The 26668-nt window shown below is 36.7% G+C and overlaps 1 protein-coding gene across 1 annotated transcript in view; it reads left to right on the top strand.

Annotated features, from left to right (window-relative positions):
* The first annotated feature begins 374 nt into the window (after positions 1-374).
* TRPA1 (transient receptor potential cation channel subfamily A member 1) overlaps positions 375-26668 on the top strand; it is a 38083-nt gene continuing 11789 nt past the window's right edge. Inside the window, exons 1-18 of the mRNA XM_074893959.1 lie at positions 375-494; positions 3133-3295; positions 4544-4719; positions 6486-6593; positions 7380-7488; positions 7834-7979; positions 9455-9591; positions 12819-12867; positions 16712-16811; positions 17720-17820; positions 19117-19286; positions 19375-19539; positions 20892-21006; positions 22276-22442; positions 23319-23412; positions 24059-24118; positions 25494-25592; positions 26431-26501. Coding sequence (XP_074750060.1) covers positions 375-494; positions 3133-3295; positions 4544-4719; positions 6486-6593; positions 7380-7488; positions 7834-7979; positions 9455-9591; positions 12819-12867; positions 16712-16811; positions 17720-17820; positions 19117-19286; positions 19375-19539; positions 20892-21006; positions 22276-22442; positions 23319-23412; positions 24059-24118; positions 25494-25592; positions 26431-26501 — 2150 coding nt within the window. The remainder of the gene's footprint in view (positions 495-3132; positions 3296-4543; positions 4720-6485; positions 6594-7379; positions 7489-7833; positions 7980-9454; positions 9592-12818; positions 12868-16711; positions 16812-17719; positions 17821-19116; positions 19287-19374; positions 19540-20891; positions 21007-22275; positions 22443-23318; positions 23413-24058; positions 24119-25493; positions 25593-26430; positions 26502-26668) is intronic.

Raw genomic sequence — 26668 nt, 5'->3', positions numbered from 1 at the left:
GGGGATCGCTTAGCCCTCTCCCGCCGTTAAGGCTGTCAGCGGCGTCTCTGGCCGCCGCGGCTGCCCAGCCGGCTGCGGGGACAACCGCCGACCCGCCAAGCGCCCGCCCAGCACTAGTTGAGGCGGTGGGCCCTGAGGGGACCGGGGTTTCCCGCCTCCGGGGACCGCCCGGGACCTCACTCTCGGCGGGGGGAGCCGTTCACCCTCCCGGGGACAGCGCCCGGAGCGCCCCCGCCCGCTTTCCCCGCCTCCCGCCGCCGCTTCGGCGGGGTGGCCGGGCGCGGCCTCGGCACCGGCCGTCACTCGGTCTCTCGCCTCGCAGGTCTCCGGAGCGGGCGGGGCGGGCGCTGCTCGGAGCCGGGCGGGCGGGCGCCATGAAGCGCTCTCTGCTGCGGCTCTGCCAGTCGCGGGAGAAGGCGGCCGTCTCCAGCTCCTACCAGGGCGTCGTCTGCGAGGCGGATGCCGCCTCCGTCGCCTCGCAGGATGTCTTCAAGGTGCGTGCAGAGGGGGTGGCGGTCCCGAGGGCTGGGCGGTGGATGTGAGTGTGAGGGGACAGCCTCGGGGCAGCCGAGCTGCCTCAGGCACCGAGGTCGGCGTGGGACAATATGGGGGCCAAGACTGGGGCTCATGTGAGGGCTCTGGGGTAAGGAGGGGTGAAGGTGGAGGGTGAGGTGGGGGTCTGGAGGCAGCTGTGTGGGCTTGGCGTTGGTTATGTCCCAGAGACCCTTTCTTCCAGGAGGCCCTTTCCTCTCGCTTTGAGGGGAGCCGTGAGGGAAGAGCAGTGAGGGTGGGATGAAGGCTGGGAGCTGCCCTGGCCATGGGGCTTGAAGGCACAGAAGGCTGTGTGGTGGTGTGTGGCCCAGTCTGGACTGGGCTGAGCGGGAACATGGGAGGGAAGCAGGCAGAGGAGGATGCAGGATGTCAGGGGCTCACACCCGCCTGGAGCATGGCTCCCCAAAATGAACTCCCCCTCTTAGAGGGAGGTCCAGAGGTCATGATGGGAATGAGTAGAGCACTAGCAAAAATGTCCCAAAAGGAAAGTTTAGAAGCACTTGAAACTGTTATGAAGGGAAGAGGAACCAGTGGCACAACCTACAAATGCAAAATTGCTTCCAGGAAGGATATAACCCCTTCCCTTTTCCACAGAGAGTAGGACAAGAAGTGATGTATTTATATTTAAGCTAGGGAGACCTGGACCAAACATTAGGGAAGCCTTTTTTAAGGGTAGGAATAGTTAAGCAAAGGAAGAGGTTACTTACGGCACAGATGACTTGGGTAACTTCAGAGGTTTTTAATAGCAAGCTAGACAAATCTGAAAAAGTATGTGGATGGGTTTAAAGACCTCTTGAGATAATTTCCAGACTTGTTTTCTGTGTGCTAGCTGTAGTCCTGAGCAACTCCTCCTCAGTGTAACACGGCTCATCACTCTGGTGGATGATCTGCCACTACAGAGCTGTTCAGACAAAGTTCAAAGGAGCTGCTGCTGTTTAACGTAGTTTGCTGTTTTGAACCAACTGAAATACTGAGAATACCTAACTAATACCTGCCTTTCCTATTTTGTTAATGAAACACTGCAGTATTGGCTGAAAAATCTTATTTTTGTTGACAGAAATTATCATCATGCCACATTTTGTCTTACATTCACAAAAAAATCCAATGTAAAGAGTGGCAAAATGTGGTCTAAATCAATAGAAAGATTTGAAATTCATTACAGTTAAAATTGTGTTAGAATATTAGAAGGAATAGATGATACTGGGCTCTATAACAAGTTTTTCTTAAATAGCTTTTTGATGCGTATAAAATGTATAGATATTTATGTATGTAATTGACCTCTTATTTTTATGACAGTTGAGTCATCTTAAATACCCTTTCCACAATAACATTACCTGCTTTCTATTAGCTTTTTCTAATTGCGCTTTTGAAGCAGATGCTACCCCTGTAGTTGGCCCCAGTCTTCTAAATCTTTAATCCCATTTATGACATTATTCACATGAGTAACTTCACTGAGGTCAATGGGACTGTTAAGCTGAAGGAAGTTAAACATGTGCTTAAGCATTTGAATAGGCTGCCCAGTAATGTATATTTGCTTAATGACAGCAAAAATTGTTGAGTCTTTGTGGCTGAGGGGATCCTGGAGAGCAAAGTTTTCCTTTTCTTTTGCAGCTGAGAGGGAACAGTGATTTTAGGGGATTTCCTTTTTACACTTTTCTTGCTTATACATCTTTGGGAAAGTTTGCATTACTTTTGATATCCATTTTTCTCCTCTTTTTTTTTTTCTTCCAATTTTGTTGAAGTGGTTTTCTTTTTTATTCCCTCTCAGGTTTTTTAATAACTCGTTTTTAAATTCCTGCCCATTCTACTGCAATAATTTTTTTCTATTGCTTTTATTCATATACAAGTATGGTTTTTGAAACACTCTAACAAAAATATTTGAAGAGAGTCATACAGTAAGAATCAGCAGGGTTTTCCTGATGGGGTTTGGTTGCAAAGCACAGTACCAGGGGGGTATCAAGATGTCAGTGGGCAGAGCTGTCAGAGGGGATTTTATTGTGTTATGCTTTGAAGATGCTGGGTTGTTTCAGACTGAGGTAGTAGCCCATGGGATGCTCCTAGGATACTGCTGAAATTGAAGAATTTATTGGTCGCTCTGACATAACATGACAGAAACTCAACAGCTGAACTTGAAAGCTCAGGACATAATACCAGTCTCTGTAGAAAGATCTAGAAGAGGAGTTTATCAAGTTTATTAATTTTTCCTCTCTGTTGAATTCATTTGACGTGGCCACAGCTGGAGAGAGTATAAAACAGTAAGTGATGAATTTGCTTGTTTGAGGTTTTCCAGTGGAGGGAGGATCTTGAGCTCACCACAGAAGACAAAATATTGTATTCAAGATAATTTCAATATTTGTTAATTTTGCACTGTTTTGCACCCGGGTCTGATTTTGCAATCGATTAAATCAGTCTGAGTTTCACTATTGACTCAATCTGATCAGGATTTGTGTACTTCTGTGTGAAACTAAACACTTGGGAGAGAATTACTGAGTGGTAACATGCCCACAGTAACGTTGTAGGATTCTTAACATTTTGCCTATTCAGAGAATGAGAAAATGAGAATATTTGTGTCCAAAATAGGTGATTTCAGATGGAAGTGCCTGTAGGCTACGGAGCTTCATTAAGAAGAATCGTTCTGGGCTTACCAAAGTGGATGAATTAAATGCCACCCCACTGCATCATGCTGCAGAAGGAGGTCAAATAGAATTAATGCAGTTGATCATAGACGATTCTTCCTGTGAAGGTAACACACATTTTATGAACTATTCTATTTAACAGAATGGAAAAGTTCAATAATCAAAGTGTTTGTTACCCAGCTGAAGCAGAAGTGTGTTATCTACATTTATAGATTTTAATATAGTTCAAACTGTCTGCCACAGTTTGCAGTGTCTCGGATGTGGTTTAGGGCGCCCTTATTATGTTAGGACCAGTGAGTCAATATATGTTATTTTGTTTGGGACTCAGATTTACAGTCTTCAGATATGAAAAAGAAAACTACAGTGAAGTACAGTAGGCGTGACTTTTTATCTTTCTTATTTATGTGTCTTTTGTTACATTTATAATACTGGAAATGTAAAAGAGAATTAATTTGGTTTCTTGTCATTCGAGTTGTGATCACAACTTGTTTACTTAATAATGGGGAAGAATAAACATTTGATGAGATAGGTCATCTAAAGAAATTTGGGGAAGGAGTGGTAAGTAGGAGAACATGGGGCCTTGAATGATGGAAAAACACTCTGTGTAAAAGGTGTTGTTTAGTAGCTATTAATAACTGTTGTGAGCTACATAGGACTCCACTGACAGACTGTGGGCTATTGAGCAAACATACAGTGGCCCTGAAAGCTCCTTTTTTCACCTAATGATGACCAATCTAATTTTAGATTTTTGTGGCTGAAATATATTCTTTTTATTTTCAGTGTATAGTTTTTGTCATAATTTTTTTAGAATATTTGTTGAAGTTTATTTGTGATTTTAAAGCTCAAAATATATGTGTAGAACAGCCCAGTTTTCTAACTGGCATGAACTGATTTTCTTCTTGTTTTTAAGTGAATCAGAATCAGTCTTTAATCTTCTTACAGTTTGCAAGCACTTTTTATTATCTCTTATTTTAGTTATTCACACTCACTTGTTCCGTGCAGGTTCTAAAGCAATAGCTGCAAAGTCAAATAAGATAGGAAAGAGAAGAGACAAGGAAAGAGGGAAATCAAGTAACTCTTGGGGGGAGAAAAAGGGTATGTAATAATGGGCAAGAAATAGACAGGTGTTTCACCCCTTCCATCTCTAACCCATACAGTGTATTCAGCAAAATAATCAGTTTAACACAGTGCATTGTGTGACATGCAATCTTTCCCTTTTGCTCTTCAAAGAAAAACAGTAGCACAGACCTAAATCTCTATTGAAGACCTTTTTTTTTTTTTTTTTTTCAAATGCAGAACATTTCATAGTTTTGCTTTGGTTTTGGTTTTGTTTTGTTTTCTCTCTTTTGACCTAGTATTAAATGTGATGGATTCTTCTGGAAATACCCCACTGCACTGGGCCACAAAGAAAAACCAGGTTGAAAGTGTTAGTTTGCTTCTCAGCAGAGGAGCCAATCCAAACATTCTCAACTCCAATATGATGGCACCTTTGCATATGGCTGTGCAGTCCCTGCATAATGAAATTGTTAAGGTAAGTCTAAAGTCCACATAAATATATAGACTTGATAAGTAACTCAACAGCAGCTGCGTGCAGAACACCAAGACCTTGTTTATATCTGCTGTATCTCCTCATACACTTTGTTTAGCGAGCAGGATGTGTAACATAGGATGCTTATAGAAGTGTTTGTGTCTTCTTAGCACAGTAAATAAAAATTAACTTAATGTTTTATATAAATACTTATATTTGTGCTATGGTAGTGGTTGCTATGTTTCATGGGGAATTCATGTAAATTTTCCAAACACAAGGGATTTTCTTTAAAAAGTTCTTTTTCACACTAAAGTTTCATGTAGGCATGTGTTATTTTAAATGTTTATGTTCTAATATTTTTTTTTACAATTGTATAGGGAGTCATAGAAGTATCAACGTTTCTTGAAACTAGTGTATTTTTTTTATGAAAACCAAATTAAAATTAGTCAGCTAACAGTTCTTAAACCCAACATTTTAGTAATCATTTGAATAATAGCAGAACTAAAGCTGCAATTAAAAATCACAAAAATTTATTATGAAGAAATTACTAAGGAGTCCATTTTGAACCTTGTAAAACAGCAACAGCATTGAGATTTTAAGCAGCATAATTTTTCATCATTTGTCCAAGTGCAATGAGAATGTTTTAACTCCCTATGTGGCATTTGGATAGAATTTTAGAATTTGTAAATTTCTTGAATTTGCTTCATGAATACAACCTTAACACCACATCACTTGCTTTTCCCTTTAAAGTTGTCTCTTTTTCTAGTTCATCCAAAGAGAAAGAGAAACATATTCCTGTATTCAAGGCTTAAAATCCTTTAGAGATTTTCAGTGCTAAAATATTTGACTGTCCTCACATCTTTTACAAAATACATATTTATTATTAATTAAGAAGAATAAAATCTGAAATACAGTGACTTTTTTAAAATGGGCTTTGTATCACGTTCTGGGTTTGGGTTATTTTACAGCCCTGCTCTTGATTAAATGTGTGCTCTCATTTTTTCCCCACCCTGTTGTTTACTCAAGCTAATTTTCCTTTGGTTTCTATTGTCAAATTGCCTGAGAGTGTTTAAAATGTGCCAGTTCCTCCAGTACAGAAAAATTCATTGGAATTGCTGAAAGACAATTGAATAAACATGTGGTGCAGTCCGGTCATTATCATTTCCAGATCCTTTGCTTCTTAAAAAATGCTGGAAGCAGTCATAGAGGTAATTGGTGATAATGATAGCTCAGTGTTAGCTGCTAGCATAAAGACTGAAGCAGGAATTCAAGATGGAAGGGTCCCTGTTTTCATCAAGTCCTGTCTCCCTTGATCTTACGTAACTGTCCAATAGATACCAAATTGAGCAGGATCTGCAACATTGACACTTTCTAGGGAATATGGAATATTACAAGACATTATACCAAACTTCAGCTGAAAATACCTATTTGCAATTTGCTAAAGACTTTCTCCCACTATTGGGGAAATTGTTAAACAAAACTTTAAGATTCTAGCAAAACTTTAAGATTCTGTGCAGCTATGTGCAGTGTTTATCCTAGTAACCCAGCAATTTTACTTTGCTTTGCCTGTTCTCACCTGCATTTTTCACCTGCATATTTTGACATTCTCATGCGTTTTGTCCCTCCTCTGCCTATGCGTTGTGGGGTGCTGACATGCAAAAAGAACAAGTCACAGGAGTGCTGTGGGTGGTAAACAACAAAAGTAATGGAATAGGCCTTTGTTGTTGTATTTGGCTTATGGTTGACTGAATGTTTTCTTAAACATTTAGATTTTAGTCCAGCACAGCAGTACAGATGTTAATTTGGAAGGTGAAGCAGGGAACACACCTATAATTGTAGCATGTTACAAGGATAATCCTGAAGCACTGACACTCCTGGTAGGTATAACTACCTGTCATCTTTGGATGTGATTTTTTTTACCTTGATGCAGTGTTATTCTGTTCCTGTGTTCTGTCTTTGTTCAGTGGAGGAATGTTAATCATGGACCTAATATTCAAGTTCCTTTGCACAGGTTACTAAGAAACTTTAATCTTTTAAGAGCATATATAAGTATATCTGAGTGGCAAACAGAAAAAACTTAAACTAATTTTGGAGGTCATCAGAACACAAAATGAAGCATATTTATGTACAGATGTATGGATATAACATGCAAAAGATGTTTGTATATAAACTTCACAATGCATATATGTGGTGGTTTAGCCCCCCCCCCGGGGTCTGAGACCACGCGGCCGCTACCCCTCCCCCACAAAGGGAGTGAAATACAAAGCCCCAAGACTGAAATAAGGAAAGGTTTAATACAACAGTGCAATAGCAACACAACAAACAACAACAATAACAATAACAGTAATAGTGATAGCAATGAACAGAGCAAAATAGCTACCAAATACAGCAGTTTGAAGCACGATGTACAAAACCACGAGTGCACCTCGCTCTGCGCCAGGAAAATATGACCTGCCAGGATGTGACGTCCGCATGGTATCTGAATAACCCGGCTAGAGCTTCCCCCCCCACTGCTGGGGAAACTTAACCCTATCCTGGTTAAACCAGGACAATATACAACATTTAAAAAGGAGAGAGCTACCCAGGAGACTATCTGTAATACTATGTTCATTAGTCAGAATTTTCTGTATGTCATTAAGCTATATCCAGATATTGTTTTTCAGATTGAAAATGGAGGGAAAATATGTAAACCAAACAAAACGGGATGTATGCCTATCCATGCAGCTGCATTTTCAGGTGCAAAAACGTGTATGGAAATTCTTTTAAAAAAAGGTAAATACATTGTTCCCAAGCAGCTATTTATAGTAGTGTTACCAATTTACTGTTTTAATTCTCAAAGAACAGTGCAAACAAGAACTTACAACTGTGATTGAACTTACAAGAAGCTAATTCAGTTATTCGTTTGGGCAGTTCAGGCTAGTAACTTTTTTTGGACTGCAGCAGCAGCTTAGCTGCTTTCCTAAGTGTGTGCCCATCCATTGTGTAATGATAGATGTGAAAGGTTTGTATTCTGAGGGGAGGAATATTGTTCCACAGTTAATATACTTGTTTTGAAAGCCTTTATCTTCTGTTATCTCATTCTCGCTTAAAAAAATTCCATTTATTTTCATCTCTCAGGTGAAGAATTGGGTCACTCTGCTAAAACCCACATCAATTTTACCAATAATGGAAAGTGCAGTCCACTTCATTTGGCAGTTCAAAGTGGGGACCTCGAAATGATTAAAATGTGCATTGAATTTGGAGCCCAAATTGATCTAAAACAGGTAAAACTTGGAGTGGAGTGAAATATAATTTTGATAAAACCTAGGTATTTCTAAATCTCTCAGTGGTATGGAAAAAACGATGAGCAGATAATCATTGGTCATTGTCTCTTCCAATGCAAAACGTAGCAAACAGCAAATGAAAACAAGTCTTTAGTTCAAATCAGGCAAAATGTCGGGTTTCTTTACACAAGTTGCATAGGATGTTATGGCTATGAAAAATTTGCATGGATTCAAAATTCATTTGGGCATAGCCATGGAAGAAAAATCAGTCTCCAACTACTGAATACACCAACATCCCCTCTGGCTCAGGAAGTCCTTGAGTCGTAAACAGGTGGAGTCTGGAAGAGCACTCTGGAAAAGTACCACTGTGGTACAGCCGCCTTCTCAAACTCTTTAGTATGCAACTGCTATCACCCCTTCCCAGAAATGGGATCTTCAGTCTGATCCTTTCTCATCATTCTTGTTTATCTGCAGCCTTGCCCTGACCTGTACAGTATCTTCTTCGTAAGCAAGCACAAATTCATTGTACTGCTGCTGCTACTGTGATACTGTTGGTGTAAGGGCCTGTGCCCAGCTTCATGATGAATAAACATTTCTGAAAGTACCTATCATTAATCAAATTGTTTGCAAGGCTGAAATCAACTCATGAGAGCAAAGATAAACATGGTTTAGCCTTCTTTTATTGATTTGCTTCTTTGAACACAGTTTTTGAATGAGATGATTTATGCCGCTGATTTTGTGATGGGTAAGACTGTTTTGAGATTGCTTATGGCATTGTGGAAAAGCCCATTCCAATGCATTCACTCAAATGTTCCTGTTCTAAAAAGGAGAAAGTCATAACACTCAGGCATGTATAAAAGCTATTTTATCCCATCTAGCTAAATGAAATAATATTTTGGCAAATATTGTCCTAATCACTTATTTATTGCTTAATGATTTTATGACTGTCTAGCTTATAATAGTTTAATAACATATTAGACCAAGTTATTTTTAATCTGCAGAAAATCTTATTTAAGAATGACTTCTAAGGAAGATTCCATTTAAGGAAGTCAAAAACATTTTAAAATAATGCATTTTCCATATTATATAGGCACATTTGTTTGCTTATTCATTTGTACTGGTCTACTTATGGTTTTCTGTAGTTTTCCTTTGCTTCATCTCTTGTACTGAAGGGTGCTCTGTGTGTCTGTTTATTAATTCAACTACAATAGGTTGTTAAAAGTGTAATTATCATAGGAACTTGGCATAGAATAATAAGAAGCTTTGTAGTAGTCCTTTAAAACTAGCTCTTTAGTCTTCTGGTCTTAAGATCTCTTCAGAGTTCCACTGCTTTAGTTAAAGACTAAAGTTTCATTAGAAATTGAGGCAGTTAGGAATTGCGAATCCTGGGCTAGATTGCTAGTATGTTTAATAGGTTGGAGGTTAGGTTGTTGGAGTTGAAATATTTAAATGTTGTTTTATTTTCCCATTTACAGAATGAAAAATGCACAGCGCTTCATTTTGCTGCCACTCAAGGAGCAACTGAGATTGTAAAGTTAATGATGTCATCCTATGCTGGTGAGGAATCCATTATTGATGCTGTAGATGGGAATAAGGAAACATTGCTTCACAGGTAGGAGACTGCTCAGCTGAGCTCACTATACCTTGTGAGCCGTGACATTCTTAGTTATTCTCAGCATCCAATTATACTTTATATAGTATACTTTGAAACACCCTGCCACATGGGTTGGAACTTCTGCATGGGATGGGGGATGGTTTTAGTACAATATGAAAGAGTCAGTAATTTGGTCAGAATGTTAAAGATTTTGGTGCTTATATCAAAATCAAACCAGTTCCAGTTACCTTGGAGCCATGTCAAGGAATGGGCACTAACAGTTTGTATTGAAAATTTACTCCAGTAAAGTAGTAGGTGAACAAGCTTATGGAATTGTTAACAGCTTCTGAGGTTGTAGAACAAATTCCCTCATCTAATGAGGTTATGTTCTCCAGAAAATGAATGAAAAATAATATAAAGAGTTTAAAAAAATGGGTTTTTCCCCCCCAAAATTATCTTGTACCTGATCAGCTACAAATAGATGTTGGTGCACTTCCCTGTGACTATGTTACAGATGGTGTTTGTGTATGTAGTAATTCACTAGACTTCTAGTCTTTCACAGTCCATTTGAAACCAGAGCACTAGATTGTGGAGAAGTTTCCTCAGTCTTCTGTAGCAGAAAGATGCTTAGATAAATGTGCTAGCTTTAACTCTGTGGAAGATTGTATATTTCCCCATCTATACATTTTTGCAAGAAAGATACGTCTCACTGCATTTAAATGTAATAATTTCACAGTTTATTCTGCAAGGAATTTTACAGTATGTAATAATTGGTAGAAGGTCAGAGGCAGTGGAGATGATTGTTCTTTGGACATGGTATAAAGTGGAGTAATTCAAAGATAATTGAAGAAATTAAAAGGGGAGTGTGTTGTAAAGTTAAAATAAGGTTTGGGTAGGCTTGGAAAGGCTGCTGCGATAGAATATGATTGAAGACAAAGTGATGACAATGCCAAAGGAAACTGTGCAGGCACCACATATGACTTAATAGATAACTGTCTGTCATTCTGCCAGGGCTCGGTTTTGGGGCCACTCCTGTTTAACATCTTTATCGATGATCTAGACAAGGGGATCGAGTGCACCCTCAGTAAGTTTGCAGACGACACCAAGTTGGGTGGGAGTGTTGATCTGCTCGAGGGTAGGGAGGCTCTGCAGAGAGACCTGGACAGGCTGGAGCGATGGGCTAAGGCCAACTGTAGGAGTTTCAATAAGGCCAAATGCCGGGTGCTGCACTTCGGCCACAACAACCCCCAGCAGCGCTACAGGCTTGGGGAGGAGTGGCTGGAGAGCTGCCAGTCAGAGAGGGACCTGGGGGTGTTGATTGACAGCCGGCTGAACATGAGCCAGCAGTGTGCCCAGGTGGCCAAGAAGGCCAATGGCATCCTGGCTTGTATCAGAAATAGCGTGGCCAGCAGGGACAGGGAAGGGATCTTGCCCCTGTACTCGGCACTGGTGAGGCCGCACCTCGATTACTGTGTTCAGTTTTGGGCCCCTCACTACAAAAAGGACATTGAATTACTCGAGCGTGTCCAAAGAAGGGCAACAAAGCTGGTGAAGGGTCTGGAGCACATGTCGTACGAGGAGCGGCTGAGGGAACTGGGGGTGTTTAGTCTGGAGAAGAGGAGTCTGAGTGGAGACCTCATCGCCTTCTACAACTACCTGAAAGGAGGTTTCAGAGAACGGGGGATGAGTCTCTTTAACCAAGTAACAAGCGATAGGACAAGAGGGAATGGCCTCAAGTTGCAGCAGGGAAGGTTTAGACTGGATATTAGGAAGTATTTCTTTACAGAACGGGTTGTTAGGCGTTGGAATGGGCTGCCCAGGGAGGTGGTGGAGTCCCCATCCCTGTAGGTGTTTAAGAGTAGAGTCGACATAGCGCTGAGGGATATGGTGTAGTTGGGAACTGTCAGTGTTAGGTTAATGGTTGGACTGGATGATCTTCAAGGTCTTTTCCAACCTAGACGATTCTGTGATTCTGTGATATCTGTGAAAATGATTGTCCTTGGAAAAAGAATGACACTCTTTCACTCCCCGTGTCTGTGAAACAGGAAAAAAATACTCTCAAGAATCATCACAAAGGTAGAAAGTCACCCAAATCTCTCAGAATATAAACAAACTGAATAGGAACTTTAACTTGTTGAGAAGTGAGGGAACAGTGAAGCATAGGCAGAACTTGATCCTTTCACATTCCTACTGTCACATTTCCATCTAAATATTTTATAAAATTACTTTGCTTTCTCTTCAGTCACCTTGGAATTTATTTTGAGTGTGTGTGAAGCATTTGGTATTTATACCTGGCTGGAGGGGTCTACTATAGATAATGGAGGCATCTCTACTTATTTGGAACCATGACGTGATTTTTAAAATACGTCTTTTGAGTAATCAGGTCAAACTATAGTTCACCCAGTTTTATTACCTCTTATAATGCTAAGGGAACTGTTATTTTTGAGATACAGTACAACCTTGGAACTGCCCTTCTGTGTTGCTCTTGAGTCAAAATATTTAACAGAAGTCTGACTTCTGAAAACATTTAGACTTTGTGTATTAACTGTGCTATACTTTCTGCTTTGACCATTTTTTCCTATAATATATAATTCAATGTCTTATTGTAGAATAAAACCTGAGAATTTTTCATGTGTATAGACAGCTTTGAAATATTTTTAGTAAATTAATAAATGTCACCATAACTTATATCTGTATCTTATATTCTTTCATATTTTATCAAGTAGACTTGCCTGCCACAGTCAGAATACATGCTTAGCCATTGCCATTTTAACCCCGCTCTAGCATTATTGCACAAAATATATAGCAAGTTATTTTTGAAGATCGGATCAATGAAATGGATTTCAGGCTCTAGGTCTGCCTGGAACAAACTGAGTCTCAAGTTTATGGAATTCTATATTGATCTTGCATGGTACAATGGAAGATCACATATGAAATGACTGGTTCTGTTAAAAATCAGTGGTAAAATGCCTGTTGACCTGCCAGTGAGGTCTTTGTTTCCCACAGTGAGTTTTCAGTGTATGAATTGAAGTGAACTTAGTTTAAAAACAGAACTCCATGACAAAAATTGAAACATTTTATTAAAATGAATTATGTAATAAAGGTATCTCTCTGTCTCTTCATTTTAAAATGTATTTATTTTTGAATATTAGAAAAATGCAGCAAATGGAGAAAAATGCTACCCTTTGGCTTGAAACTTCATTGTCCTTTCTAATGTTGCTGTATTTTTGCATTTTTCCCCACAGGACAGCATTGTTTGATCATTATGAACTGGCAGAGTATTTGATTTCAATGGTAAATATTTAATCAAGCAACATGTTTATAGAGATTATTGCTATCTATTACTACAGGTCTGCATAGAGATATTCATAAAGGAGAATGTGTTCTCAGATATAGGTTATTTAGAGAGAGAGAGATATTTCATAATGCATACTTGACAGTTACAGTACAATGGTAGTTATGGGTCCATAGTAGCATCTCACAATTACAGAGGATGAGAATTTGCGGTTTTATTTCCATTTTATTTACTCAGAAATGTTTCATAAACATCTTTTACCAAATATGAAAAACTGGTTTAGTCATCCTCACTTTTAGGATATGAAATATGAAATAAATGCTAAACATGCATTGAATTTAATCTGATTTTTCCAGAAAGGAATCCTTTCTTTAAAATATGTACATATGATTGTTCTGGGATCACATAGCCATATACTGAAGTTTGTGCATGATCTAGAAATATTTTTTACTCTGTGTAGTTTCGTTATATTTCTTCATGGAATACTTACGAAAGAGAAGAAATGTAACTGGGGATGCTACTGACTGTGGTCCAAATGTCCATTTATACCAATTAAACTAAGGTTTATATAATCATTATGTGCCCCACTCTGCTGAGGAAATTTTCAGAAGTCATCAGACTTTTTCATTTTATGTATGTTTAGGATTTTTACTTAATTTCATAACAATTATATTAAGAAAAACTCTCTTCTGCATACAGTTTTCCTTTCCCAGAAACTCTGTTATAGGGATTTGATTTAGTCAGAACTAGATGTTGTGCTTATTTTTATTTCAAATGTGAAATGGTGAGGTTTGACCGCTTAAACTTGACTGAAAAATCAACCTATACAGAAGTTACTACCTGAGAAATAAAGACACAAGTTTTTGTATGTGGAGACTTGTGTGCACAAACTGTTAGAGGGAATATCTTTAACACTACATTTGCTAAGAACAAACTTTTATTCCTTGAGTGCCATTTTGATTATTTTGGCCTCTTCCATAGAATCTATGCTGAGGTTTTGTTTGGCTCTGGTACAAACTATGTCAGTTTTGAAGCTTTAGGACTCTTCATTTGCCCTGTCTGAGAATGGATCAAAATATGCCAGTGGGGTTAGTGAGATGCAGCACATACATTCCACTACAACCACATGTACAACCCATGCTGCCTGCTCTGCTGGACTCCTGCCAAGATCACTAGGTATTGCCTATGCTGTGGTATACTCAAGGATGAAAAAGAAAAGGTGGAGCAATGTTACTGCTCAGAAGGAATAGCAAATTCCAGTTCAGAATGGCTTTCTGGCTTTAATAAAGAAAACATTTATTTATTTTATATATTAAATATCTACATTTCATGCACATTAACTTACAATGATTACTTCCTTTATCTTATTTTTGGTACGTTTTCTGTCTGAAAATAAAATCCGTTGTAAACAGATACAGTGTTACATCTAGCTCTCCTAGATACAAAAGGTAAGGTTATCCATGCTAAGCAGAATTGTCCAGGCACACTATGTATGCTATTTGCATTTAAATTACACCTTTTTTTTGTAAGTTGTAGGTCAGTGTGCTACACAAAAACCAGAGAATCAAACTCTACAGGTACTTCTTGCAGGGCTTTTCATTATTTGCATTTGGTCTCAACAAAACATGACAATGAGTATATGCTCTTGTTTTGGTGAGATGTACAGCTATGCTTTGCCGTAACTGAAGGCGAACCAAAGCCTTTAAAAAAGAGAAAAGACAGAAACCTAGATCAATATTCCCAACTTCCAAACATTACAAAACTTTTTAGCTTTAAAGAAATACTACTTACAAACTAGTTTGCAAATTAAGTATTTTAAGCACAATGACTTTAACAATAATGTCAAAGTGGCCGTTGTCACATTTGACAATTAGGTGCACAGTATCTGGTTTGTGCCTGCAAATGGCTTGATTGTATTTGCAAGTGATGTACAGAACTATAAAGAAGAATAAAGACATGAAAATCAGAAAGTTCTCACGATATAGCTAGTATCTTCACAATTTCCCTAAATCTTTTTAGGGTTGTTTGGTTCTTTTTTTTTTTTTTTTGTGTATACTGGACAGTTTGGCATTGAGGTGTCTGGTGCTTCCTGCGATTACTTCATTTATTGTATTGAAATGTGCTTATTCAAACTAAATAAGCAGTAATTTTACACATTTTCTTGCTTCTTTTTTTTTTTGAACTTCCTTTTTCCCCTTTTGCTTCTTTTATCTTCACTAAAAGAAAAATGAAAGATTAAATCAGTATAAATGCTAATTGATACCTCCAAAATTTGCATAATATTTATATTAATAACTGTTTAATTCATATACATTAATATATAAATGCAAAAGTAAAAGGAGTTCAGAAACTAAATTTACAAACTTTTAATTCAGCTGTATCGTAAATGTGGCAAATATATGTGGCAATATATAAGTTACTCCTTACTGTGATACATAATGATGAATGCTGCTGAATTCATTTTGCTGAAGGCTGAACAGTGATGTTAGCTGGAGGGAAGGTGCTTAAAGATTTCGTTACTAACTGGAAATTGCTGCCCTGTATTAACTGAAATGAATGAGCCACTTGGGTAAAAAAGGTCTCTGTTTCTTTGCTGAATAAGAACATTTTTAAGAGGTTGTCTGACCTTGTAGAAAGGTAACTGGGGAAAGGGTCCTGCATGTGTTACTCTCAAACATTTCATCAACATACATTGGAAGCTTCTTGTTCTCTGTGGTAATCATTGTACATTTATTAAATGTTTCTTATTACTACATTACAGGTTTTACCATCCTAGAAAGTAAATATTGCTCATGATTATGATTAATTCTCTCTCAAATTAGGACTGAACTCAAAGATGATTCAAGTTAATGGAAAAACTCTCATTGATTTTTTTTTCCAATGATCTTTGGATATTATCTGAAATAAAATAGATTTTTTTGTGTGCTTTGTTCAACTTATTTGGTTTGACTTGCAACTCAATATCTAGAAAAATTTTATCTAAAACATCATAAAATATACATACATCTCATTGGTTCATTTACTTGTATCTTCGTACTCCCTTGTTGGTGGGGTTTTTTTTAGATAGATATGTTTATGCTTATAATATTTTGCTAATCATAGTGATACTGTGACCATAGTGACCATACTGTCCTGGCAATATGCATCTTGTGCAAAAACAAACAAAACAGCAAAACTGGGCTTTTGCCAGAATACCTCATTCCAGTCCTTGTGCTTCCCTCTAGGAGAAAGTTCATATCAAAAACCTTGAGTTTGGAGAATAAAAATGTGTCCGCTGTTGATACAGCTACTTTGGAGTCAAAATTAACTTGGCTCATATAGCTAATGATGAATAGAAAATGAAGATAGATCAAGCTGTACAGATCGAACTATACTGATCTCTGGATTGATTACTACTTTAACAGTATTCATATAGCATAGAGGTTCAGAAGGGTCTTGTTCTGGTAATTATTTGGTAGGTAAGACCACATCATTCAAAAGGGCTGCAATTTTTGTATTTTTTCCAGAGCTTCAATCCCAGTATTTTCAAGTTAAAATTATATATTTTGAGTATTTAAATGCATGAAAAGATACTCCAACAAAAGATTATGAGTTGTGAGTTCAGTATACCTAGAAGTAGGCCACTATTATTTAGGTATCTAGATTTACGTATACAGATGACTGGGCTGTGGCTTATAGTTTGAAAACATAGTAGTTTTACATAGACATGTAATGTGTTTGTTGAATTTACTTATCTGAAGTTACTAAGAATGCCTCTAATTCTTCTATGCTTATAAAGGGCAGCACCATTAAAAAATGTCATTTATTCATTATTCATGATAAACTTGAAATTCTTTATTGCAGGGGGCTAATATTGATAGTGTTGACATAGAAGGTCGATCCCCGCTTCTGTTGGCCACTTCCTGTGCATCATGGAAAATTGTGAATTTACTGCTCTCAAAAGGTAAAAAGGAATAGGCACATATCATATACTTCCTTTGAGCAGGGTCCATACATGTTAAAACTCTGTATCTAACTTTCCTCTCAATTTCAATTCAGTACTTCAGCATACAATCCAGGAGCAGCTGAGCTAAACAGCTGCACAGTGCTAGTATCCCCTGAGAGAAAGGAAGAATGAGCGTGATGATTTCACCCTTTTTAATACAGAGTGAACAGGCTGTAGAAATGTGTATGCAATGTGGCATGCTTCTCAAGGTAGAGGTGGCACTGGCACTCCCATCCCTGCATTCCTTAGCAGTTCACAAAGAAAACAGAACTGTGGAACAAATACACCACTTATACAGAGTCAAGCTTTGTACCAGCAATCAGTCTTTGAATGTTAAAGCCCATATTTCAAGCATTACCTGTGATTTTATACAATCACAGTCACCTGGAAAATGTTTGAGCTCTGTTTTTCAATTGCTTTACTTTTGGTGCAGCTAATTATTGTTACATATTTTGTTTTGTTAATAGTAATATATCAGATTTTTTTAATGAGCCCTGTAATAAGTTTTGAAGCTGTAACAAGATTACAGCTTTAAAAGATTAAAAGAGGTGATCACCTGCATCTTTAAATTATCTCTTGATTTGTGGGTGCTTAGTATCTGCATATAAGGGCCCCACATAAATCTTAGTGCTGCAATGAAATAGAAAATGCATTCACATGTGAGATAACAATGAAATCTGAGTGTCAGTAGGGGGGTTTTTTGAGTAAAATGATATGTTAAACTGTTGACTTGAAATAATATTTGTTATTTTATAGATTTATAAACATATTTGTTCAACATTTGTTCCTTTGTCTTAAACACCATCAATTAGTGCCAGGGGCCAGCAGTTTTGAAGTTGCTGGTATTTATTTCCGTATTTATCTAGGAGCAAATGTATCATTAAAAGATCATCTTGGTCGGAATTTCTTGCATTTGACGGTATTGCAGCCCGGAGGATTACAGCATCTGAATGAGCAATTTCTGCAGGTACAGTAAGCATCAATTTATGTCTTTCTGTTGCCCTTACTAGAAAATGTAAAGGAAAAGAGCAACTACTGTTTTATTTTGAATGTTTGTAAAAGTTTGTGGTACTTTTTAAGTTGCCCAGTGTCATGGAAAATAGTTCGAAGAGGTACATATCTCTCATGAAACCATTTCAAAGCCAATAATACAGTTTTCTTATTGCCAGGCAAAGGAATAACATAATCCCATAAATTATTTTGCTGTTGGGGGATTGAATAGCTGAAGAGGTAGGCAATAAAATATAGAACTTTTCACTTCTATTTTCCCAGCTTGCATGCAGTAAAGCTAGGGGACATGCTCATATTCAGTCAAGCTCTAGGACTTAAATAGCTTACAGCATATTCTGCAGGAGTTTTCTGTGGACTGGACTGAAATGAAGTCTTAGATTTAGTTTTAAAAAGGATTTCAAACATGGATTTGTATTTCGCTATGCTGAGGCAAAGCACTCATATTGCTAGAGCCCAAGCTTTCTTGAAAGAGTTAAATTTGCTAGCCTCCAGAGCTCCAAAAACAACCTTTTAAATGTGAATCAAGTATAACTGATCTTACAACATCTGATGAAATCTGTAAGCAAGTTTGATTAGTAATGCAGAATGGATTTAACCTTCTTTTTCAGCAGATGTAGAGAATCAGTTTTAAACCAGAGTGATAATTCTCAGTTGTCTGAATTGACTTTCTAATTATTGATCATACTAGTAATTTGGCCAAAGGAGGGGGGCTGACTCTGGGAGGAGATTTTTAGTTGCTTTAAGAAAGGCTATACATAGGCTAGTACTAGACAAGGTATGGAGGAAAAACAGGGAAATGCAGATGAGAAAGAGAAATGGGGGAAATAAAATTACTCTGTAAACCAGTGAACTGATGGATTTTGAGAGCCAGAAGTTTTGCTACTGAATGCAGACTATAGACTATCCTTACGTTCTGTACAAGCCTTCTGCTGACAGCAGTGAGTCTTATGGTTGAACGGCAACAAAGAAGAATCTCCTGTATTATACTTGTACTGTGGATGGATTGCAGTAAGGGTGCAGAATGGCAAACTGCCGTGTTCTTCGAAGAGTAGTTTGAAAAAATGGTGACCCACAAATCAGCAGACATTAGGTGCTCATTGTTGCTAAATTTACTTTTCCTAAAGTTTGTTTCTTATTTTTAGATACTGCTTTAAAGTATTAATGCTATTGTTGCAAGCTGTTAGAAGCTGTGGAGCGTTAGTGATATAAATGTAATTCTGTGCTTTTGGGGGTTTTTTTTGGGGGGTAACAGATGGAACATATTAAAAATCTTGTAGTGGATGAAGATAATGAAGGATGCACTCCATTGCATTATGCATGCAGACAAGGTGTGGCCCTCTCTGTAAATAATTTACTCAGCCTCAACGTTTCCATCTACTCTAAGAGCAGGGACAAGAAGTCACCATTACACTTTGCTGCCAGGTTAGTAGTGCAGTCTAGGCAATGGAATCAATGCCATTTTTTCCATCTGTATCTTTTTGACATTAATTTCTCTGTTTATCTTTCAAAGCTATGGGCGCATCAATACATGTCAACGACTTATAAGAGATATGAAAGACACAAGACTTTTGAATGAAGGTGATAAGAAAGGAATGACTCCCCTTCATTTGGCAGCCCAGAATGGTCATGAGAAGGTAGTTCAGTTTCTTCTGAAGAGAGGGGCCCTTTTCCTCTGGTGAGTATACAGATTTCCATTCATGAAGACAAAAAGGAACTATCACCCTACATTTTATGTCCATCTGCTGGGAAGTTAAAACAATATGAATATAAATACAATATATTAAAATATTTAATATATTAATATATATAAATATACGATATAAGAGCATGTTTATAAGATATTTGTAAAACTTAAGCTGATTGTGCCTTTCTTCAGCCTGATACATAGAATCATGGCTAGCTGTAACGCAAGGCTTCTGATACTGGGGAAACTGAGGTTTCTCTAAATCCAACTGAGAGAAGAATATTGAACCTTTTGATGGAAAAAATATTGGTTTGGAAATGTAATCACGTCAGCTTCACTTACAGGCTTGAGTAGGGGTTCTTGGGGCTGGTGGTTCACAGGCAACTTGCCTTGTACACTAAGTCCTGATTTCAGGTCAAAGATCCTCAGATCATTGGCAGCTCCACAAAAGCTTCCAGGCTCACACCTGTAAAGCCAGGAGCCAAAGCAACCAAAAGTTTAGAGTCCTGTTTCCAAGGTACAGTTTAGAGCTTTAACTTTCAGGTCCTGTGCTTCCAAGTCCACTGCAGCCACACCTTGGAGCTAGGGGCCCAAGCGTTCTGAGGAGATCCTTTAGCAAACAGGCCTGTCATATGTTCATTATTTGTGACTGTGGAGGACCCACTAAATGGACTACTGTCAGACCCTTTATTTCAAGTGTCCTTAGCTGGACTACTACACCTAGCAAGGATAGAGATGATACTATACATATATATATATAAGTAAATATATGTATGTATGTATATCTATGTGTACACATGTATTGTGTATGTATTTAGGCTTAATTTAGACTTAAATCTGGCATTTTTTAAAGAAATGACCTGGTAGGTTCTATGTGATAAAAGACTTGATGAGTTTTGTTATACTAAGATGAAGTAATATTAATAGGCATAGATTTGTGTGCTTATAAGATTTCATATATTCACTGTCTTTAAATGCAAAATTCTGTAATATGGCCATGAGCTATACCACATCTGTTGCCAAGTATTAGTAACAGAATATTGCAAGCATTTGTGTCATTTTCAAGTGACATATAAGAAAGTGGCTGCAATCCAGATATGTACAGAAATAGAGGGAGAGAAGAAAAGAGAGAGGGAGACCCAAGTACTGTTACTGAGTTTAACCTCTTACTTCCAAATGATACATTGATAATCACATAATAATTGACAGAAGGCATGGACATCTCTGCAGTAGTCATGCCAAAGAAAAGAGGTTTGAGTCAAAGGAGGAGGCATTTATATTTGCTTTAAATTTATAAAAAGTTTACTATTCATAATTACTAATTTTATACTGCTACATGTAAGTGATTATAAAGGCTGGACGGCCCTGCACCATGCTGCCTTTGGAGGATACACTCGCACAATGCAGATCATTTTGGATACTAATGTGAAGTGTACTGACAGAGTGGATGAAGAAGGGGTATGTGTTCACACAGCATTATTTGTTTCTTGTCTGCTGTTACTTCTAGACCAAACATCGATGTATGCTATTAGTAGTTTTCCACTGGGTATTACATGTGTAATATTTAATTTCCTGTGGTAGATTTAAATTCGTTATATATCGCTACTGGTACAGTTTATTGCTTAGATTAATATATGATTGCTGAAATTGTTATCCAGTTCTTATAAGTGGGAGACAAAAAAAATGCGGATAACCTAATAAAAACCATAAAATACTGAGTATGTTTGACATGTCCCTCTTGCCCCCTTTATAGTGCAAGAGTATTTTAACAATGTAGTACAAACATTGGTAATTTCAATTTAAGGAGTTTATACAGATTTTAAAAAATCTAATATCAACTATAACTCATTAACATATTGTTTGGAATCCATCTGCTCTGCACAGCGACGTCCAACAGATACAGCTCCTATCTTGCTCTGAATTTTGGACAAATGCAGTATCTGTTGGGTCAAGACAATCCATTTCCTGGATTGGAGACCTCTTATATGAACTTGCCTAACATTTCCCCATCAGAAAACATAGGGTGGTCATTTTAAAGAACTATTCAGTTTCCAACACAGAAGGTGTTGCTAATTTCTCTGAGAACTGGTGTTGAAAACATTTAGAATTATTAGATTAGGAACAAATCTTGCCTAGAAATTAATGAGAAGCCAATGCTTAGTTCTTAATTTCCCTCAGAAAAATCTGGGTGAATTGGGAAGTCTTTCAAAAGTCAGTTTCAGTATGACTTGATTCCTAAACCACTCATTGCCTTACTTTTATGAAAATATCAAAGAAAATAATGTTCCTCTTATAAAACTGTGCCTGCAGATTTTCTTGCAGATTTGTTTGTATGAGCACATCTGGATAACTGATGCTTCTCTTCCTGATTATCAAATGCAGGTGTTCTGTATCTGTAGCTACCATCATTTTTACCTATTTGTGACTTGCAGTTTATTAGTTACAAAATTAAAAGATACTAATGACTTGGTTTTTTTTACCTATAGCTGAGTTTCCTCTTCAGATTTAGCACTATGGTAGCTGTAGACATAAAATAGAGAACTTGTCTGTAATCTCTATCAGAATCTCTGTGACAATATTCTACTTTTTAATGTTGCTAGTAAAAGTATTCAGGACCTGCAGCTGAGAATAGCATGTGGCTCCTCAGTGTGGGAAAGGACTGAAATATGTACTTTTTTTTTTCAAACGATTCTCATGGATGCATTGCTGTACTACTTTTCTGCACAGAACACAGCTTTGCACCTGGCTGCAAGAGAAGGACATGCAAAAGCAGTAAGATTACTTCTTGACTATGGTGCGAAAATTCTGTTCAACAAAGCAGTAGCTTCTTTTTTCCATGAAGCAATACACAATAGGAGAAAAGATGTAGTGTCTGCTGTTATTTTGCACAAAAGGTAAGGTACACAGAAAATTCTTTTTGAATTTCTTTTCCATCGTGTTTTGGTTTGGTTTTTAACTGAGATTAATTTCTGAAGTAAATAAGACTGAGTACATACTTTAAAATTCTAGAGATTGTATTGTGTTCTAGTGAGAGCAAATAAAAAACGGCGTAATTGTGATGGGCATCAGATATGTGGCATGTTGTTTTTCATATTAGACTGAGTATTCAGATTCTGTTAAAAAAAACCAATGTAGAAGCCATTACAAAGAAATAAGTAACCCTTCCCATGTCTTCCCTCTTCTTACATACATAATTTTGGCCTTTCACATAATGCATTAATACCTACAGAATTTTAATCAAAATATGAGTACAACTGGTACCATTCAAGAGATTTAATTAAAAATTGTTATTTTAAATGTTGCAAGTATTTAAAAATGTGGCATCTCAACTGCAGTTTAGAATATTTTATATTACAATATAGCGAAGTCCCACCTCAGGAATAAAAGTGTTGCACTGTTACCTAACGATCACATCTCTTGGTAAGATTTGCAGGAACACTGCCAGTATTTTACTGTATTTATTATTACTTACCTAATCTTGTAACCCAAGATTCTGCCTTTAGTTCAAGTATTCATATTTTTTAGGTCTTAGCGTAGTTGAAACATTTCTGTTTAATTGATAACAGAATTAAACATGAATCATTCCTAGAAAAGCATCTAGAATGTTAATCAATTACTCCCCAAACAGCTGATTTTCCAGTTAATGATATGTAAACTTGTTACATACTGTGATTTGCAAGATAATATGTTAAATAACACTCAAGTATTATAAAAGTAGTTAACTTAGAAGCAACTAATTCACTCTCCCTTATCTTAACTCATTTTTGCAGATGGGAAGAAGCTGTTATAACATTCTCTCACTATTCTAGTGCCAATAAGTGCCCTTTGCTGGAAATGGTTGAGTATCTTCCTGATTCATTTAAAGTAAGTTTTCTGCACATATTAAAGAAATGACCGCACAAAAAAAACTTAGTTGCGTTGCATCATTTGCCATTGTTTCTCTAATGCTGTCCTCACTAATACGTATTGTTATAAAATAGAAATAATATAATTCACAAATTGATTTGATTGTATTTTAGTGATAGTTTCAGTCTGACAAGCTTATTTTCTTTAGTATTACAAAAAGTTCTTAGCTTCCTGAGGTCAATGGAGTTCCAAGAGTATAAAAATAGTATAAAAAAGGAGTATAAAAGTAGTGAAAGTCAGAAGAGGATTGGGTTCAAAACCACTTGAGATATTTTCACTTTCTGAGCTAACTGTTAAATGAAGCTACAGAAATGCTTTTTATTAAAATAGCAAATGACTAGGTATATATATATTCATAAAGACTTCACATTTTATACTTGTAAACTAGCATGTAGCCTTGTAAACCACGTAGTTTTATTATTTAACTCCTACGTGTAAACTGGATTTTTATGTCTTCAAAACATACACCATAAAATCTGACTGAATCATCACTACTGTTAGATGACTGCTGTATTAGAAGGTCATTTTCTTCAGGTACAAACATATTCTTTCTGATGAACGTTATCTATATGACCTTAATTCACTTTTCTGTTCATCTGCAAAGCTGGTTTTGGACAACTGCATAATTGAGTCTTCAGAAGAAAAGACAAGTCGAGACTTCTATGTAAGTGCATGAAAAAATTTATGAAGACAGTACATTTTACGGTCTTATGATGGAATATGTCACAATATGCCTGGCTATATGTTAGCAGTGGTATATTATTTCTATAATAATTAAGTTAGAAAACAATCAGCTTGGCTTTTAGCAACTAATACTGGACTAAATTCTAATACTCTTAAATATTTTCTATAGTTGCAATTATAGTTCTATAGTTAGTAAATGGAAATCAGCCAATATTTGAACTTGATTTATGAATAATTCAGTGGTTATTCACCAAAAGTCTATACTTTTAATATATATTTGGCAAAAAACTCCTCAGTATTAAGATGACTTTCAAAAACCACTTCGTCAGATAACGGCAATGTTCAACTGTTAGTCTCTTTTTTTTATCTCAGCAAAGCCACTGATTTAAATCACTTTATTGCCTCAGTGATACTGCAACAAACACATTTTTGGCTTGAAAGTTTGGAAAGTACACAATATGTATACTTTAATGTATATGTCAAGTTCATATGGATAAGATATACTTGTAGACAAATACCAGATCTTAACAGAAAACACAGGTGACTGATCTTATTTTATCCTTTGAGCTGTAAACGTCTTTGAAGTTGAGTTTCTGTAATCTTCATGCTTATGCATTTTAACAAGTATAACGTTAAACTTGAGCAATCTATAGACTTGATCTTTGCTGTGTTAATTCTTGCAATCAAGCTGGGTATCAGAGGTCATGGATATTTCAAAATAACAGTGAATGAAGATATGATACCTATTTACGCACATCAAAGGCATGCCTATCATAAAGTAGTACAATCAATAATTCAAGGTCCAACATGTTTCTTTTTTTGTAAATTCTTGTCCAAAATCTTAAACAGTAGATTGCTTTCACAATGCTAAGGTGGCATGAATGTTCTACAGTTATACTACCTCTGAAACCATATTGAAAATGACCTTACAAATTGTTACATTGGATTCTGTTAATGATGTAGACATAAAACTTGCAAATTTTCTTTATATAGTGTTAGCAAAGCCATATAACTTTTAAATACAAGCTTTTCTTCAAAGTCAATGTTAAACCAAATTACAGTTATGAGAATGACCTTTTAAAACTGTATTATTTTAAGATTAAATGTGTACTTTCTAGTTTACAATTCAAAATGGCTGTTTGTTTAATCATTTTACAGTCACAGATGTATATCTTGATGGCATGTGTTCACTGGCAGAGTAACTAACAGTCAGTATACGTCAGTGTTCTAACTGCTTTGACACAATAAGCCTTTTTTTTCTCTAAAGGATAACCTTTTTTAAATTAAGCATGTTATCTCAGTTTTAGATTATCAGTTTCATCACATTTAAATGCTGGTGTATGTTTATTATTCAGATTGAATATAACTTCAGATATCTTCAGTGTCCCCTGACACTTAACAAGAAACTAAAGGATGGTGAAGACATTTTCTATGAACCACTTACCACTTTAAATGTAAGTTCTTTATTTTATATTTGACATCATTCCATGCTGTCTTGCTTTAGATAAAATCAAGGGGTTTGAATTTTTCATAATAATATTTTTTCTCCAAAGCCCATAACTCTGTATATTTAAAGTATATTGCAATGAAGTATGGGCCAAAGTTCTTCTACTCTAAGTAATAAATAACATTTCTTCTAGGTTTAGATAAAAATTCTTTGTTTATTTAAACAACTGAATGTTTCAAGAGAACATGCAGTACCTGCAGGTAGTACATCAAAGAAAATCATACTGCAGTCATTGTAGTGACCATGCACTGGAATGTAAGGCATTGAAAAAACACCTGTTTTTTTCATATGCTAATTGCAAAACACTTTCTGTGCCTAAAACAAATTTTGCTCTTCTTTCACATTGCCAGTCTGTTCTCTCATTCTTTGTCATAAAATGTTTACAGAACAAACATTCTGACTTAATTCTGTTACTTTTTGGGCTTCCTATTGGCAGGTAGACTTGGTATACTACTAATAAATATTTTCTTATTAAATCAAACTAGAAAAACTTGGTCATCTTACAGATATAGTTGGTAATAAATAGTCTGTGCATTTTTTTTAAAGTTTGAGATAGACTAAGAGAGCAGCAGGAGAGAAGCTGGATGCCTCAGTAGGCAGAGAAGGCAAGATAGTAATAGCTTTGAACCAGAGTGCATAAACAAAGGAACTTTACAATATCTCACAGACATTTTACTTTTCATTAGACTAATATTTAAGTAAAGAAGGTGGCCTAGCCAGTTTTGCAAGCACTTTACTTATCTAGATGAGATAAGTTTGATCCTTCTACTTTTTTTTTTTTGTAGGCCATGGTACGCCACAATCGCATGGAGCTACTCAGTCATCCTGTGTGTAAAGAATATTTGCTTATGAAATGGTAGGTGTATTTTAATGTACATAAAATATAATATTGCATGTCAGCATGAAGGCTATTGTGCCTGAGAGTTGTTTACTAAGATGTACATATTTTTAGTGTTGACTGAAGCAAATGTCTTTTCCATATAACCTCTCATAAGCATATTTAGAATATGCTGCTGATGATCA

This window comes from Strix uralensis, chromosome 1, assembly GCF_047716275.1.
Source record: "Strix uralensis isolate ZFMK-TIS-50842 chromosome 1, bStrUra1, whole genome shotgun sequence".
Taxonomy (NCBI): domain Eukaryota; kingdom Metazoa; phylum Chordata; class Aves; order Strigiformes; family Strigidae; genus Strix; species Strix uralensis.
The sequence above is the reverse complement of the archived record's forward strand: the minus strand, read 5'-3'. Positions and strand labels throughout refer to the sequence as shown.